The sequence below is a fragment of the Triticum aestivum genome, chromosome 6A (genome assembly GCF_018294505.1).
Source record: "Triticum aestivum cultivar Chinese Spring chromosome 6A, IWGSC CS RefSeq v2.1, whole genome shotgun sequence".
NCBI classification, from domain to species: Eukaryota; Viridiplantae; Streptophyta; class Magnoliopsida; order Poales; family Poaceae; genus Triticum; species Triticum aestivum.
This window is the reverse complement of record NC_057809.1, coordinates 534,202,015-534,214,720: the sequence shown is the minus strand read 5'-3', so window position 1 is coordinate 534,214,720 and position 12,706 is coordinate 534,202,015. Positions and strand designations below refer to the sequence as shown.

At 42.5% G+C, this 12,706-nt stretch overlaps 1 protein-coding gene across 1 annotated transcript; it reads left to right on the top strand.

The window, feature by feature from the left end:
• Positions 1 to 1,356: 1,356 nt before the first annotated feature.
• On the top strand, positions 1,357 to 2,912 carry LOC123128323 (bisdemethoxycurcumin synthase). Its single transcript, XM_044548291.1, has 2 exons — positions 1,357 to 1,658; positions 1,777 to 2,912. The coding sequence occupies exons 1-2, from the start codon at positions 1,460 to 1,462 to the stop codon at positions 2,781 to 2,783; spliced, it is 1,206 nt and encodes a 401-aa protein (XP_044404226.1). The 5' UTR covers positions 1,357 to 1,459; the 3' UTR covers positions 2,784 to 2,912.
• The last annotated feature ends 9,794 nt before the right edge of the window (positions 2,913 to 12,706 follow it).

Genomic DNA, 12,706 nt, shown 5'->3' with positions numbered 1-12,706 from the left:
TTACTTTTGACAAAATAGCTAATTGCAAACATAGAGAATAATAGGCTGATATATTATAGAAGCTCCAACACATAAAAATAAAGGGAGAAAACACAAGCATGCATATTGGATGACGAGCTTCAGTGGATATTTCAAGCTGTCCCTATGCTTTACTGCATGTTCAGCGCATTTTTCAAGCGCATTTTGCAGGTGTCCCTATGCTTTACTGCATGTTCAGCGCATTTTTCAAGCTTCAGTGGATGACGAGCCAGCGAAGGAAGAAGCTGTACAATATGATTTTTAATGTATTTTTTTACAGTTTGTTTTGTGTCTTGTTTGTCCTTCGGTGGTTTTGTCTACTGTTTTCCTTAATAAATAGTATTGAATACGAGATGTCCTTTCGATGTCTTTTCTCACACAAAAGAATAAAAGAAATTGCGCCTTGCACCCTTTCTTCCACGACTTGCAAAGGCCCGCCGAGATCCATGGCTTGGCACATGGACTTCGTCCAGTCACATTTGAGATTTACACATCATATGGGTCAATGTCTTTGACCAAAAGATATTAGTAATCAATTGATTTCATGTTGTATCCAGAGGAAACAGATGTACATTGAAACCTGGTCGATCGAGACTTCTTCCTTTGTGAGAACGGAGCGTAGCTCAGTTAGCAAGGCACGGGAGTTCGCAGCCAGCCCACTAGGGTTCGAGTCTTGGCTCGGACGCTTGGTGCTCACAAAGTTTTCTTTTGTATAAAAAAATGCTAACAAGCTAGTCTAGTGTGGGTTGGTCTTTTTTTTTTTAAACTCCTCCCTTCGTTTCCGTCGGGTGCCCTCCATCTCCAGCGACTATTCCCTGCGAGACAAGAGGAACCCCCTATCTACGTTCACAATGCAGCAGTTTCATTGTCTTAGAGGTCACATTTGACTCGGAGTCTCGGAGGCATCATACATGAGCCACAAGTCAGCGGAAGGTATGAGTTAATCAATTGATTTCCTGTTGCCCTCCTAATAATACTACTAGTAGCATGCATCCATAGCCGCCGGGCATATCATACTCACTAACCGAAGAACGCCATTAACTACTTCCAGAGGACCAGGCCCAGTCCCATGGAGGAAAGTCAATGCCAAGAATGGCAATGGAGCCGTGTCAAACGTCGATTGCCGGACCATGACGGAAGTCCCACAGTACGCTTCCGCTCTTGCAAAACGCCAATTTCCGGTGCGCTGGCGGGCGCCGCAAAGGTATACTGGACCTCTTCAATCATCGTTATCTCCCCGTGCAAAGCAGTCTTGACGGGCTACGGAGCACAATGCTACAACCAAATGCGGTACGTAGCAGTACTATATATATACAGGCAGAACTCCATCGTGGAAACATACTAGGCAAGAAAGGGAAAGAGAAATAGACAGCGGAAAGTTGCCTCCGTCGTGGAAACCGGCTAGGGGTGAGAGAGTTCAGTTTTGGCAACCAGCATCAGCATGGGAAGTGTTCCGGCAGCCACCCCCAGCGTGCGCGAGATCTGTCGCGCGCAGCGCGCCGACGGGCCGGCGGCCGTGCTCGCCATCGGCACGGCCAACCCGGCGCACTGCGTGCCCCAGGACGAGTTCCCCGACTTCTACTTCCGCGCCACCAACAGCGACCACCTCACCGCCCTCAAGGGCAAGTTCAAGAGAGTCTGTAAGCGCGCATGCTGCAAGCTCCAGCCCAGCTTTCTTGGTCATCTTCCATCTAGGACGTACGTGTTTGATCGGTCCATTAGCTAACTGTTTGTTTGGTTGGCATGTGTCGAGCACAGTTCAGAAGCTAGGCGTTGAGAGACGCTACCTCCACCACACGGAGGAGCTGCTCCGCGCCCACCCGGAGTTCCTCGACGACGAGGCGGCGTCCCTGGACGCCCGGCTGGACATCGTCGCCACCGCCGTCCCGGAGCTGGCCGCGGAGGCCTCTAAGAAGGCCATCGCCGAGTGGGGCCGGCCGGCCGCCGACATCACCCACCTCGTTGTCACCACGAACTCCGGCGCCCACATCCCGGGCGTCGACTTCCGCCTCATCGCGCTCCTCGGGCTCCGCCCCTCCGTGCGCCGCACCATGCTCTACCTCAACGGCTGCTTCGCCGGCTCCGCCGCGCTGCGCCTCGCCAAGGACCTCGCCGAGAACAACCGCGGCGCGCGCGTCCTCGTGGTCTGCGCCGAGCTCACCCTCATGCTGTTCAACGGGCCCAAGGAGGGCTCCTTCGAGAGGCTCATCCACCAGGGGCTCTTCGGCGACGGCGCGGGCGCCGTCGTCGTCGGCGCCGACCCGCTGAGCCCCGTCGAGCACGCCCTGTTCGAGATGGTGTCCGCCGCGCAGACGGTTATCCCGGACTCCGGCGACGCCATCACCATGCACATCACCAAGGGCGGGTTCGGCGGCAACATCTCCACGAGGGAGGTCCCGGTGTTCATCGGCGACAACGTCGAGCGGTGCCTCCACGACTCGCTGGAGCCGCTCGGCGTCGGCGCGAAATGGAACGACCTCTTCTGGGCGGTGCACCCCGGGTCGTCTGCCATACTGGACCGCATTGACACCGTGCTCCAGCTCGAGCCGGAGAAGCTGGCGGCGAGCCGCCGGGTGCTAAGCGACTACGGCAACATGTTCGGCGTGACGATTATATTTGTCCTCGACGAGCTGCGCCGGAGGCTTAGGGAGCAGGAAGGGGTCGGCGGCGCGCCGGAGTGGGGTGTGGTGATGACCTTCGGGCCGGGGCTCACCGTGGAGACGATGGTGTTGCACGCCACAGGGCACATGCATGCGTCCCCATGAAGAGGAATTGTCACTGGATTAACATGTCAATTCGTTGTATCAGTTGCACTTATTTGGCATTGTTTGAAGTCGTTTACCAAAACCATCCTTACTTGAATGTGTGCGTAATAATAAAGTCAAAGTTCAATAGTTTCAGGATCTGTACAGTTTGGACTCTTTTTGGAAAAAATCACCATACGTTGATTAAGAAACGATGATACTATCATCCGTGACAAAATTCTTCATGACGGAACAGCCCCAACAAGCACTCTAGTCTAGAAACTAAATCATGTTTAGCAATCTCATGGGCCACTCTATTGCCGGCACGATCCACCTTTGCGATGCTACATTGGGGAATAGGGGGTCAATTTGTTAGATCAATTACACTTGATATTTGACATTGTCGTTCAGGTGAAATTGTTTAGCAAAACCAACCTTGATTGTGTGCTTGATAAAGTCAAAGTTCAAGAGTCTCGTGATTTATCATTTTCACATTTTTTTAATATAATACAATCTTGATCGTTGTATTGCAACATTTTTAACTCTTCCGCGGTTGCTTCACGATCCGGCTCTTTTTCGTCCTTAAAGAATTCACCTTGCAAACCACACGAACAACGACCCAAACGCCGGGTCATGACCAAGAATATGCATTTTTATTTTATGTTTCCAACTAGCAAAGTTTCTAACATCAACATATGGTCTTCTACGACGGTAATTTCCCTCACCAGACACCATGCTCTCTTTGGTGGTTAAACCAATGCAATGGAGACCAATGCTCCGATACCACTTGTAAGATCGCGGGTAGGTCTAGAGGGGCGTGATTAGATTACTTGACCAAATAAAACTTAACATTTTTCCAATTTTAGTTCTTGACACGTTTTAGCAATTCACACAAGTTAAGCAACACCCTACACATGCAAGTCTAGATAGTGGGCAACGGAAAGTAAAGACTTTGCACATGAACATAAAGAAGGGGATCGGAGAAATCAAACGCAATAAAGACACGGTAATTTTTGGCGTGGTTCGGATAGGTGGTGCTATCGTACACCCATGTTGATGAAGAATTCAACCCACAGAGGGTCACGACTACACAAGTTCACGGAGGGATCCACCCACAAAGGAACGAAGAAGCAACCTTATCTATGCCGTCATAACTTACGTCCATGAAGGACTAGACTCACTCGGGGGTAGATCTTCACAAAGTAGTCAATCTCCTTGCCCTTACAAACTCTTGGTTCAACTCCACATGATTTGGAGGCTCCTAAGTGGCACCTAACCAATCTAGGAGACACCACTCTCCAAAAGCTAATAGATGTTGTTGTTGATGATGAATTCCTTGCTCTTGTGCTTCAAAACATAGTCTCCTTAACACTCAATCACTCTGTCACAGATTTGGCATGGTGATGAGAGAAAGATTGGAGTGAAAAGCGACTCAACGGTGCTAGAAATCAAGGATCAAATGGTTCGGGTGGAATCCCTTGATATCAACACAAGTGTAGGTGGTTCTATTAGAAAATGGATATGGGAAGTGGTGGCTTCGTCCTGGTTGCACTCTCTGAGAGTAAGTGGTGTGGGTGGGGTATATATAGCCTTCGCCAAAAATCTAACTGCTACACACCTTTATGCACAACTCGGAGGGACCGAATGTAAAATTCGGTGAGACCGATTAGTGCGAAAGGTTTGAATTTCGAATGTTTCGGTGGGACCAGATGAATCCAGTCGGTGGGACCGATTTGAGATGACCTAAGAACTATTAGCGTTTCGGTAATTCCGATCGGTTTCACTTGGTAATTCCGAAATGAAGTCGATGGGTTATAGAAAGTTTGCTAGTGCACTTCGGTGGGACCGAATGCCATCTCAGTGAGACCGACTTTCTAGGGTTTACGCAATGACTCTGTCAAGTGTATCTCGGTCGATCCAGATGAATGTGTATCGGTGTGACCGAGATGAACTTTAGGGTTTTGGACATATTGGAATGTGAGGGTGTGGTTGAGGGTTATGGGGCAATATCTTCAAGCACTTGAGCAAATTACTCATGATCAAAACCCCATCCCCTTCTAATAGTATTGGCTTTCCTATGGACTCAATGTGATCTTTGATCATGCAACCAAAAATGTAAGGTCTTGAAACTTTTGCCAATGCATATCCTTTGCATTTTGAGGGGTCAATATTCACATGTTCTTGTCATACCTACATTGAACTTTCCTGAAATAATCCTTCAATAGGTATTAGTTCAATGATGTGCATGTTGTGATTAATTACCAAAACCACCCAGGGATTAGTTGCACTTTTGGACCTGCCTACCACGGTTGGAGCGGACATGAGCTACTATTTACAACATCTTATTGACAGATTTTGTCAACGGCTTAAAGGGTGGAAGAAAAAAGTTCTCTCTATGCAAGGTAAGGAGATTTTGTTTAAATATGTAGCACAAGAACCACTTACTATGCTATGTCAATTTTCAAATTGCCAAAGGGAATATGTAAATCAATTACTGATAAAATTTTGGGCTTCTGGTGTGAAGATGGGGAAGAGAAAAGATGCACTGGTTTGCAAGGTGAAAGATGTGTGTACCAAAGAAGATGAGGGCTTGGGGTTCAGAGACCTACACAATATTACCTTGCTATGTTAGCAAAACAGTGTTGGCGACTACTCGAAAGTCCATAATCTCTCTGTGCACGAGTGTTGAGTGCAAAACGTTGCCTTATACGTCTCCAACGTATCTATAATTTTTGATTGTTCCATGCTATTATATTATCTATTTTGGATGTTAATAGACTTTATTTTACACTTTTATATTATTTTTGGGACTAACCTATTAACCCAAGGCCTAATGCAAATTGCTGTTTTTTTTGCCTATTTCAGTGTTCCGCAGAAAAGGAATATCAAACGGAGTCCAAACGGAATGAAACCTTCGAGAGCGTGATTTTTGGAACAAACGTGATCCAGAGGACTTGGAGTGGATGTCAAGCAACCAACGAGGTGCCCACGAGGCAGGAGGGCGCGCCTACCCCCCTGGGCGTGCCCTCCCCCCTCGTGAGCCCCTCATGGCTCAACCAACCTACTTCTTCCTCCTATATATGTTCACATACCCCGAAAACATTCAGGAGCACCACGAAACCCTATTTCCACCGCTACAACCTTCTGTACCCAAGAGATCCCATCTTGGGGCCTTTTCCGGAGCTCCGCCGGAGGGGGCATTGATCACGGAGGGCCTCTACATCAACTCCATGGCCCCTCCGATGATGTGTGAGTAGTTTACTTCAGACCTTCTGGTCCATAGTTATTAGCTAGATGGATTCTTCTCTCTCTTTGGATCTCAATACAAAGTTCTCCTTGATTCTCTTGGAGATCTATTCGATATAATCTTCTTTTGCGGTGTGTTTGTCGAGATCCGATGAATTGTGGGTTTATGATCAAGATTATCTATGAACAATATTTGAATCTTCTCTAAATTCTTTATGTATGATTGGTTATCTTTGCAAGTCTCTTCGAATTATCAGTTTGGTTTGGCCTACTAGATTGATCTTTCTTGCAATGAGAGAAGTGCTTAGCTTTGGGTTCAATCTTGCAGTGCTCGATCCCAGTGACAGTAGGGGAAACGACACGTATTGTATTGTTGCCATCGAGGATAAAAAGATGGGGTTTATATCATATTGCATGAGTTTATCCCTCTACATCATGTCATCTTGCTTAAAGCGTTACTCCATTCTTATGAACTTAATACTCTAGATGCATGCTGGATAGCGGTCGATGTGTGAAGTAATAGTAGTAGATGCAGGCAGGAGTCAGTCTACTCGTCACGGACGTGATGCCTATATACATGATCATACCTAGATATTCTCATAACTATACTCGATTCTATCAATTGCTCGACAGTAATTTGTCCACCCACCATAATACTTATGCTATCTTGAGAGAAGCCACTAGTGAAACCTACGGCCCCTGGGTCTATTTTCCATCATACAAGTTTCCAATCTATTTTATTTTGCAATCTTTACTTTCAATTTATATCATAAAAATACCAAAAATATTTATCTTATTATTATTATCTTTATCACATCTCACTCTTGCAAGTGGCCATGAAGGGATTGACAACCCCTTTATCGCATTGGTTGCGAGGTTCTTATTTGTTTGTGTAGGTATGAGGTGACTCGCACGTGGTCTCCTACTTGATTGATACCTTGGTTCTCAAAAACTAAGGGAAATACTTACGCTGCTTTGCTGCATCACCCTTTCCTCTTCAAGGGAAAACCAACGCATGCTCAAGAGGTAGCAAGAAGGATTTCTGGCGCCGTTGCCGGGGAGATCTACGCCAAGTCAAGATATACTAAGTACCCATCACAACTCTTATCCTTCGCATTACATTATTTGCCATTTTCCTCACGTTTTCCTCTCCCCCACTTCACCCTTGCCATTTTATTCGCCCTCTTTTCCTTTCACCCTCTCTTTCCGTTTGCTTTTTCTTAGCTTGTTTGCTTGTGTGTTGGATTGCTTGCTTGTCACGATGGCTCAAGATAATACTAAATTGTGTGATTTTGCCAATACCAACAATAATGATTTTATTATCACTCCGATTGCTCCTCTTACCGATGCTGAATCTTGTGAAATTAATACTGCTTTGCTGAATCTTGTCATGAAAGATCCCTTTTCTGGCCTTCCTAGTGAAGATGCCGCTACCCATCTAAACAACTTTGTTGATTTGTGTGATATGCAAAAGAAAAAAGATGTGGATAATGATATTGTTAAACTTAAGTTATTTTCGTTTTCGCTTAGAGATCGTGCTAAAGCTTGGTTTTCATCTTTGCCTAAAATAGTATTGATTCATTGAATAAGTGCAAAGATGCTCTTATCTCTAAGTATTTTCCTACCGCTAAGATCATCTCTCTTAGAGATGATATTATGAATTTTAAGCAACTTGATCATGAGCTGTTGCACAATCTTGGGAGATGATGAAATTAATGATACGCAATTGCCCTACACATGGTTTGAATTTATGGATGATTATACAAAAAATTTATGCCGGATTGAATTTTGCTTCCAGAAATCTTTTAGATTCGGCCGCGGGAGGCACTTTTATGAAAATCACTTTAGGAGAAGCTACCAAACTCCTAGATAATATTATGGTTAATTATTCTCAATGGCACACTGAAAGATCTTCTAGTAAAAGGGTGCATGCAATTGAAGAGATTAATGTTTTGAGTGGAAAGATGGATGAACTTATCAAATTGTTTGCTAATAAGAATACTCCTACTGATACCAATGATATGCCTTTGTCTACTTTAATTGAGAATAATAATGAATCTATGGATGCGAATTTTGTTGGTAGGAACAATTTTGGTAACAACGCGTATAGAGGTAATTTTAATTCTAGGCCGTTTCCTAGTAATTCCTCTAATAATTATGGTAATTCCTACAACAATTCTTATGGAAATTATAATAAGATGCCCTCTGATTTTTAATCTAGTATTAAAGAATTTATTAGTTCACAAAAGAGTTTCAATGCTTGGATTGAAGAAAAATTGCTTAAGATTGATGAGTTGGCTAGGAACGTAGATAGAATTTCTCTTGATGTTGATTCTTTGAAACTTAGATCTATTACACCTAAGCATGATATCAATGAGTCTCTCAAAGCCATGATAATTTCCATTGATGAGTGCAAAGAAAGAACCGCTAGGATGCGTGCTAAAAAAGATTGCTTCATAAAAGCGTGTTCTTCTAGTTTCCATGATAATAAGGATGAAGATCTAAAAGTTATTTATGTGTCCCCCATTAAATCTTTGTTTTGCAATATGAATCTTGATAATGATGGGACTGGGGATGAGTCAACTTTAGTTAGAAGGCGTCCCAATGATTCAGAGTTTTTAGATCTTGATGCAAAAATTGATAAAAGTGGGATTGGAGAGGTCAAAACTTTAAATAGAAATGAACCCACTATCTTGGATTTCAAGGAATTTAATTATGATAATTGTTCTTTAATATATTGTATTTCCTTGTTGCAATCCGTGCTACATTCTCCGCATACTTATAGCCAAAATAAAGCCTTTACTAAACATATCATTGATGCTTTAATGCAATCTTATGAAGAAAAACTTGAGTTGGAAGTTTCTATCCCTAGAAAACTTTATGATGAATGGGAACGTACTATTAAAATTAAGATTAAAGATCATGAATGCTTTGCTTTATGTGATTTGGATGCTAGTGTTTCCACGATTCCTAAAACCTTGTGTGATTTGCTAGGTTTCCATGAATTTGATGATTGTTCTTTAAACTTGCATCTTGCGGATTCCACCATTAAGAAACCTATGGGAAGAATTAATGATGTTCTTATTGTTGCAAATAGGAACTATGTGCCCGTAGATTTCATTGTTCTTGATATAGATTGCAATCCAACATGTCCTATTATTCTTGGTAGACCTTTCCTTAGAATGATTGGTGCAATTATTGATATGAAGGAAGGGAATATTAGATTCCAATTTCCGTTAAGGAAGGGAATGGAACACTTTCCTAGAAATAAAATTTTATTACCTTATGAATCTGTTATGAGAGCCACTTATGGATTGCATACCAAAGATGATAATACCTAGATCTATCCTTGCTTTTATGCCTAGCTAGGGGCGTTAAACGATAGCGCTTGTTGGGAGGCAACCCAATTTTATTTTTTGTTTCTTGCTTTTTGGTTCTGTTTAGTAATAAATAATTTATATAGACTCTGTTTTTTTGTGTTTAATTAGTGTTTGTGCCAAGTAGAACCGTTGGGAAGACTTGGGGAAAGTCTTTCCGGTCTTGCTGTAAAAAACAGAAACTTTAGCGCTCACGAGATTTGCTGCAATTTTTTACCAGAGAGTTCTATTTAGTTAATTCTTTTTGAATATGATTAATATATAAATTCCTCATGTTCATAAATTTATTTTTAGAATTTTTGGGGTTCCAGAAGTATTCGAAACCTACAGATTACTACAGACTTGACAGATTCTGTTTTTCGTTGTTTTCTTATTTTGATGAATATATGGCTAGTAATAGAGTTTATGAACCATAGAAAAGTTGGAATACAGTAGGTTTAACACCAATATAAATAAATAATGAGTTCATTACAGTACCTTGAAGTGGTGGTTTGTTTTCTTTTACTAACGGAGCTCACGAAGATTTTCTTTTAAGTTTTGTGTTGTGAAGTTTTCAAGTTTTGGGTAAAGATTTGATGGATTATGGAACAAGGGGTGGCAAGAGCCTAAGCTTGGGGATAACCAAGGAGAACCAAAAGCCTAAGCTTGGGGATGCCCCGGAAGGCATCCCCTCTTTCGTCTTTGTCCATTGGTAACTTTACTTGGAGCTATATTTTTATTTGCCACATGATATGTGTTTTGCTTGGAGCGTCTTGTATGATTTGAGTCTTTGATTTTTAGTTTACCACAATCATCCTTGCTGTACACACCTTTTGGGAGACACACACATGAATTGGAATTTATTAGAATACTCTATGTGCTTCACTTATATCTTTTGAGTTGGATAATTTTTGCTCTAGTGCTTCACTTATATCTTTTAGAGCATGGCGGTGGTTCTATTTTATAGAAATAATTGATCTCTCATGCTTCACTTATATCATTTTGAGAGTCCTTTAGAACAGCATGCTAATTCACTTTGGTTATAAATTTTAAATGCTAAGAGAAGTTGGATGCTTGATAGATTGTTTTGAGATATAAAGGTGGTAATATTAGAGGTGTGCTAGTTGAGTAATTGTGAAATTGATGAATACTTGTGTTGAAGTTGGCAAGTCCCGTAGCATGCACGCATGGTAAACGTTATGTGAAAAATTTGAAGCATGGGGTGTTCTTTGATTGCTTTCCTTATGAGTGGCGGTTGGGGACGAGCGATGGTCTTTTCCTACCAATCTACCCCCCTAGGACCATGCGCGCAGTGCTTGGTTTTGACGACTTGTAGATTTTTGCCATAAGTATGTGAGTTCTTTATGACTAATGTTGAGTCCATGGATTATACACACTATCACCCTTCCATCATTGCTAGCCTCTTCGGTACCGTGCATTGCCCTTTCTCACCTTGAGAGTTGTTGCAAACTTCGCCGGTGCATCCAAACCCCGTGATATGATACGCTCTATCACACATAAGCCTCCTTATATCTTTCTCAAAACAGCCACCATACCTACCTATTATGGCATTTACATAGCCATTTCGAGATATATTGCCATGCAACTTTCCACCGTTCCATTTATTATGACACGCATCATCATTGTCATATTGCTTTGCATGATCATGTAGTTGACATCGTATTTGTGGCAAGGCCACCATGCTTAATTTTTCATACATGTCACTCTTGATTCATCGCAATCCCGGTACACCGCCGGAGGCATTCACATAGAGTCATATTTTGTTCTAAGTATCGAGTTGTAATTCTTGAGTTGTAAGAAAATAAAAGTGTGATGATCATCACTAGAGCATTGTCCCATGTGAGGAAAGGATGATGGAGACTATGATTCCCCCACAAGTCGGGATGAGACTCCGAACGAAAAATAATAATAAAATAATAATAAAAGAGGCCATAAAAACGAGAAAAGAAGGCCCAAACAAAAAAAGAAAAAAAGGGAGAGAAAAAGAGAGAAGGGACAATGTTACTATCCTTTTTCTACACTTGTGATTCAAAGTAGCACCATGATCTTCATGATAGAGAGTCTCTTATTTTGTCACTTTCATATACTAGTGGGAATTTTTCATTATAGAACTTGGCTTGTATATTGCAATGATGGGCTTCCTCAAATGCCCTAGGTCTTCTTGAGCAAGCGAGTTGGATGCACACCCACTTAGTTTCTTTGATGAGCTTTCATATATTTATAGCTCTAGTGCATCCGTTGCATGGCAATCCGTACTCCTTGCATTGACATCGATCGGTGGGCATATCCATAGCCCATTGATTAGCCGCGTCAATGTGAGACTTTCCCCCTTTTTGTCTTCTCACACAACCTCAATCATCATATTCTATATTCCACCCATAGTGCTATGTCCATGACTCGTGCTCATATATTGCGTAAAAGTTGAAAGAGTTTGAAAAGGCTAAGTATGAAACAATTGCTTGGCTTGTCATCGGGGTTGTGCATGATGAGAGCATTTTGTGTGACGAAAATGAAGCATGGCCAAACTATATGACTTTGTAGGGATAAGTTTTCTTTGGCTATGGTATTTTGATAAGACATAATTGCTTGATTAGCATACTTGGAGTATTACTATTTTTATGTCAACAATAAACTTTTATCTTGAATCTTTCGGATCTAAACATTCATGCCACAATAGAGAAAAATACATTGAAAAATATTCTAGAAAGCATTCCACATCAAAAATTCTGTTTTTATCATTTACCTACTCGAGGACGAGCATGAATTAAGCTTGGGGATGTTGATACGTCTCCAATGTATCTATAATTTTTGATTGTTCCATGCTATTATATTATCTGTTTTGGATGTTAATGGGCTTTATTTTACACTTTCATATTATTTTGGGACTAACCTATTAACCCAAGGCCCAGTGCAAATTGCTGTTTTTTTTGCCTATTTCAGTGTTTCGTAGAAAAGGAATATCAAATATCAAACGGAGTCCAAATGGAATGAAACCTTTCGGAGCGTGATTTTTGGAACAAACGTGATCCAGAGGACTTGGAGTGGACGTCAAGCAACCAATGAGGTGGCCACGAGGCAGGGGGTGCGCCCCCCTCATGGCTCAACCGACCTACTTCTTCCTCCTATATATGTTCACATACCCCGGAAACATCCAGGAGCACCACGAAACCCTATTTCCACCGCCGCAACCTTCTATGCCCAAGAGATCCCATCTTGGGGCCTTTTCCGGAGCTCCACCAGAGGGGGCATTGATCACGGAGGGCCTCTACATCAACTCCATTGCCCCTTCGATGATGTGTGAGTAGTTTACTTCAGACCTTC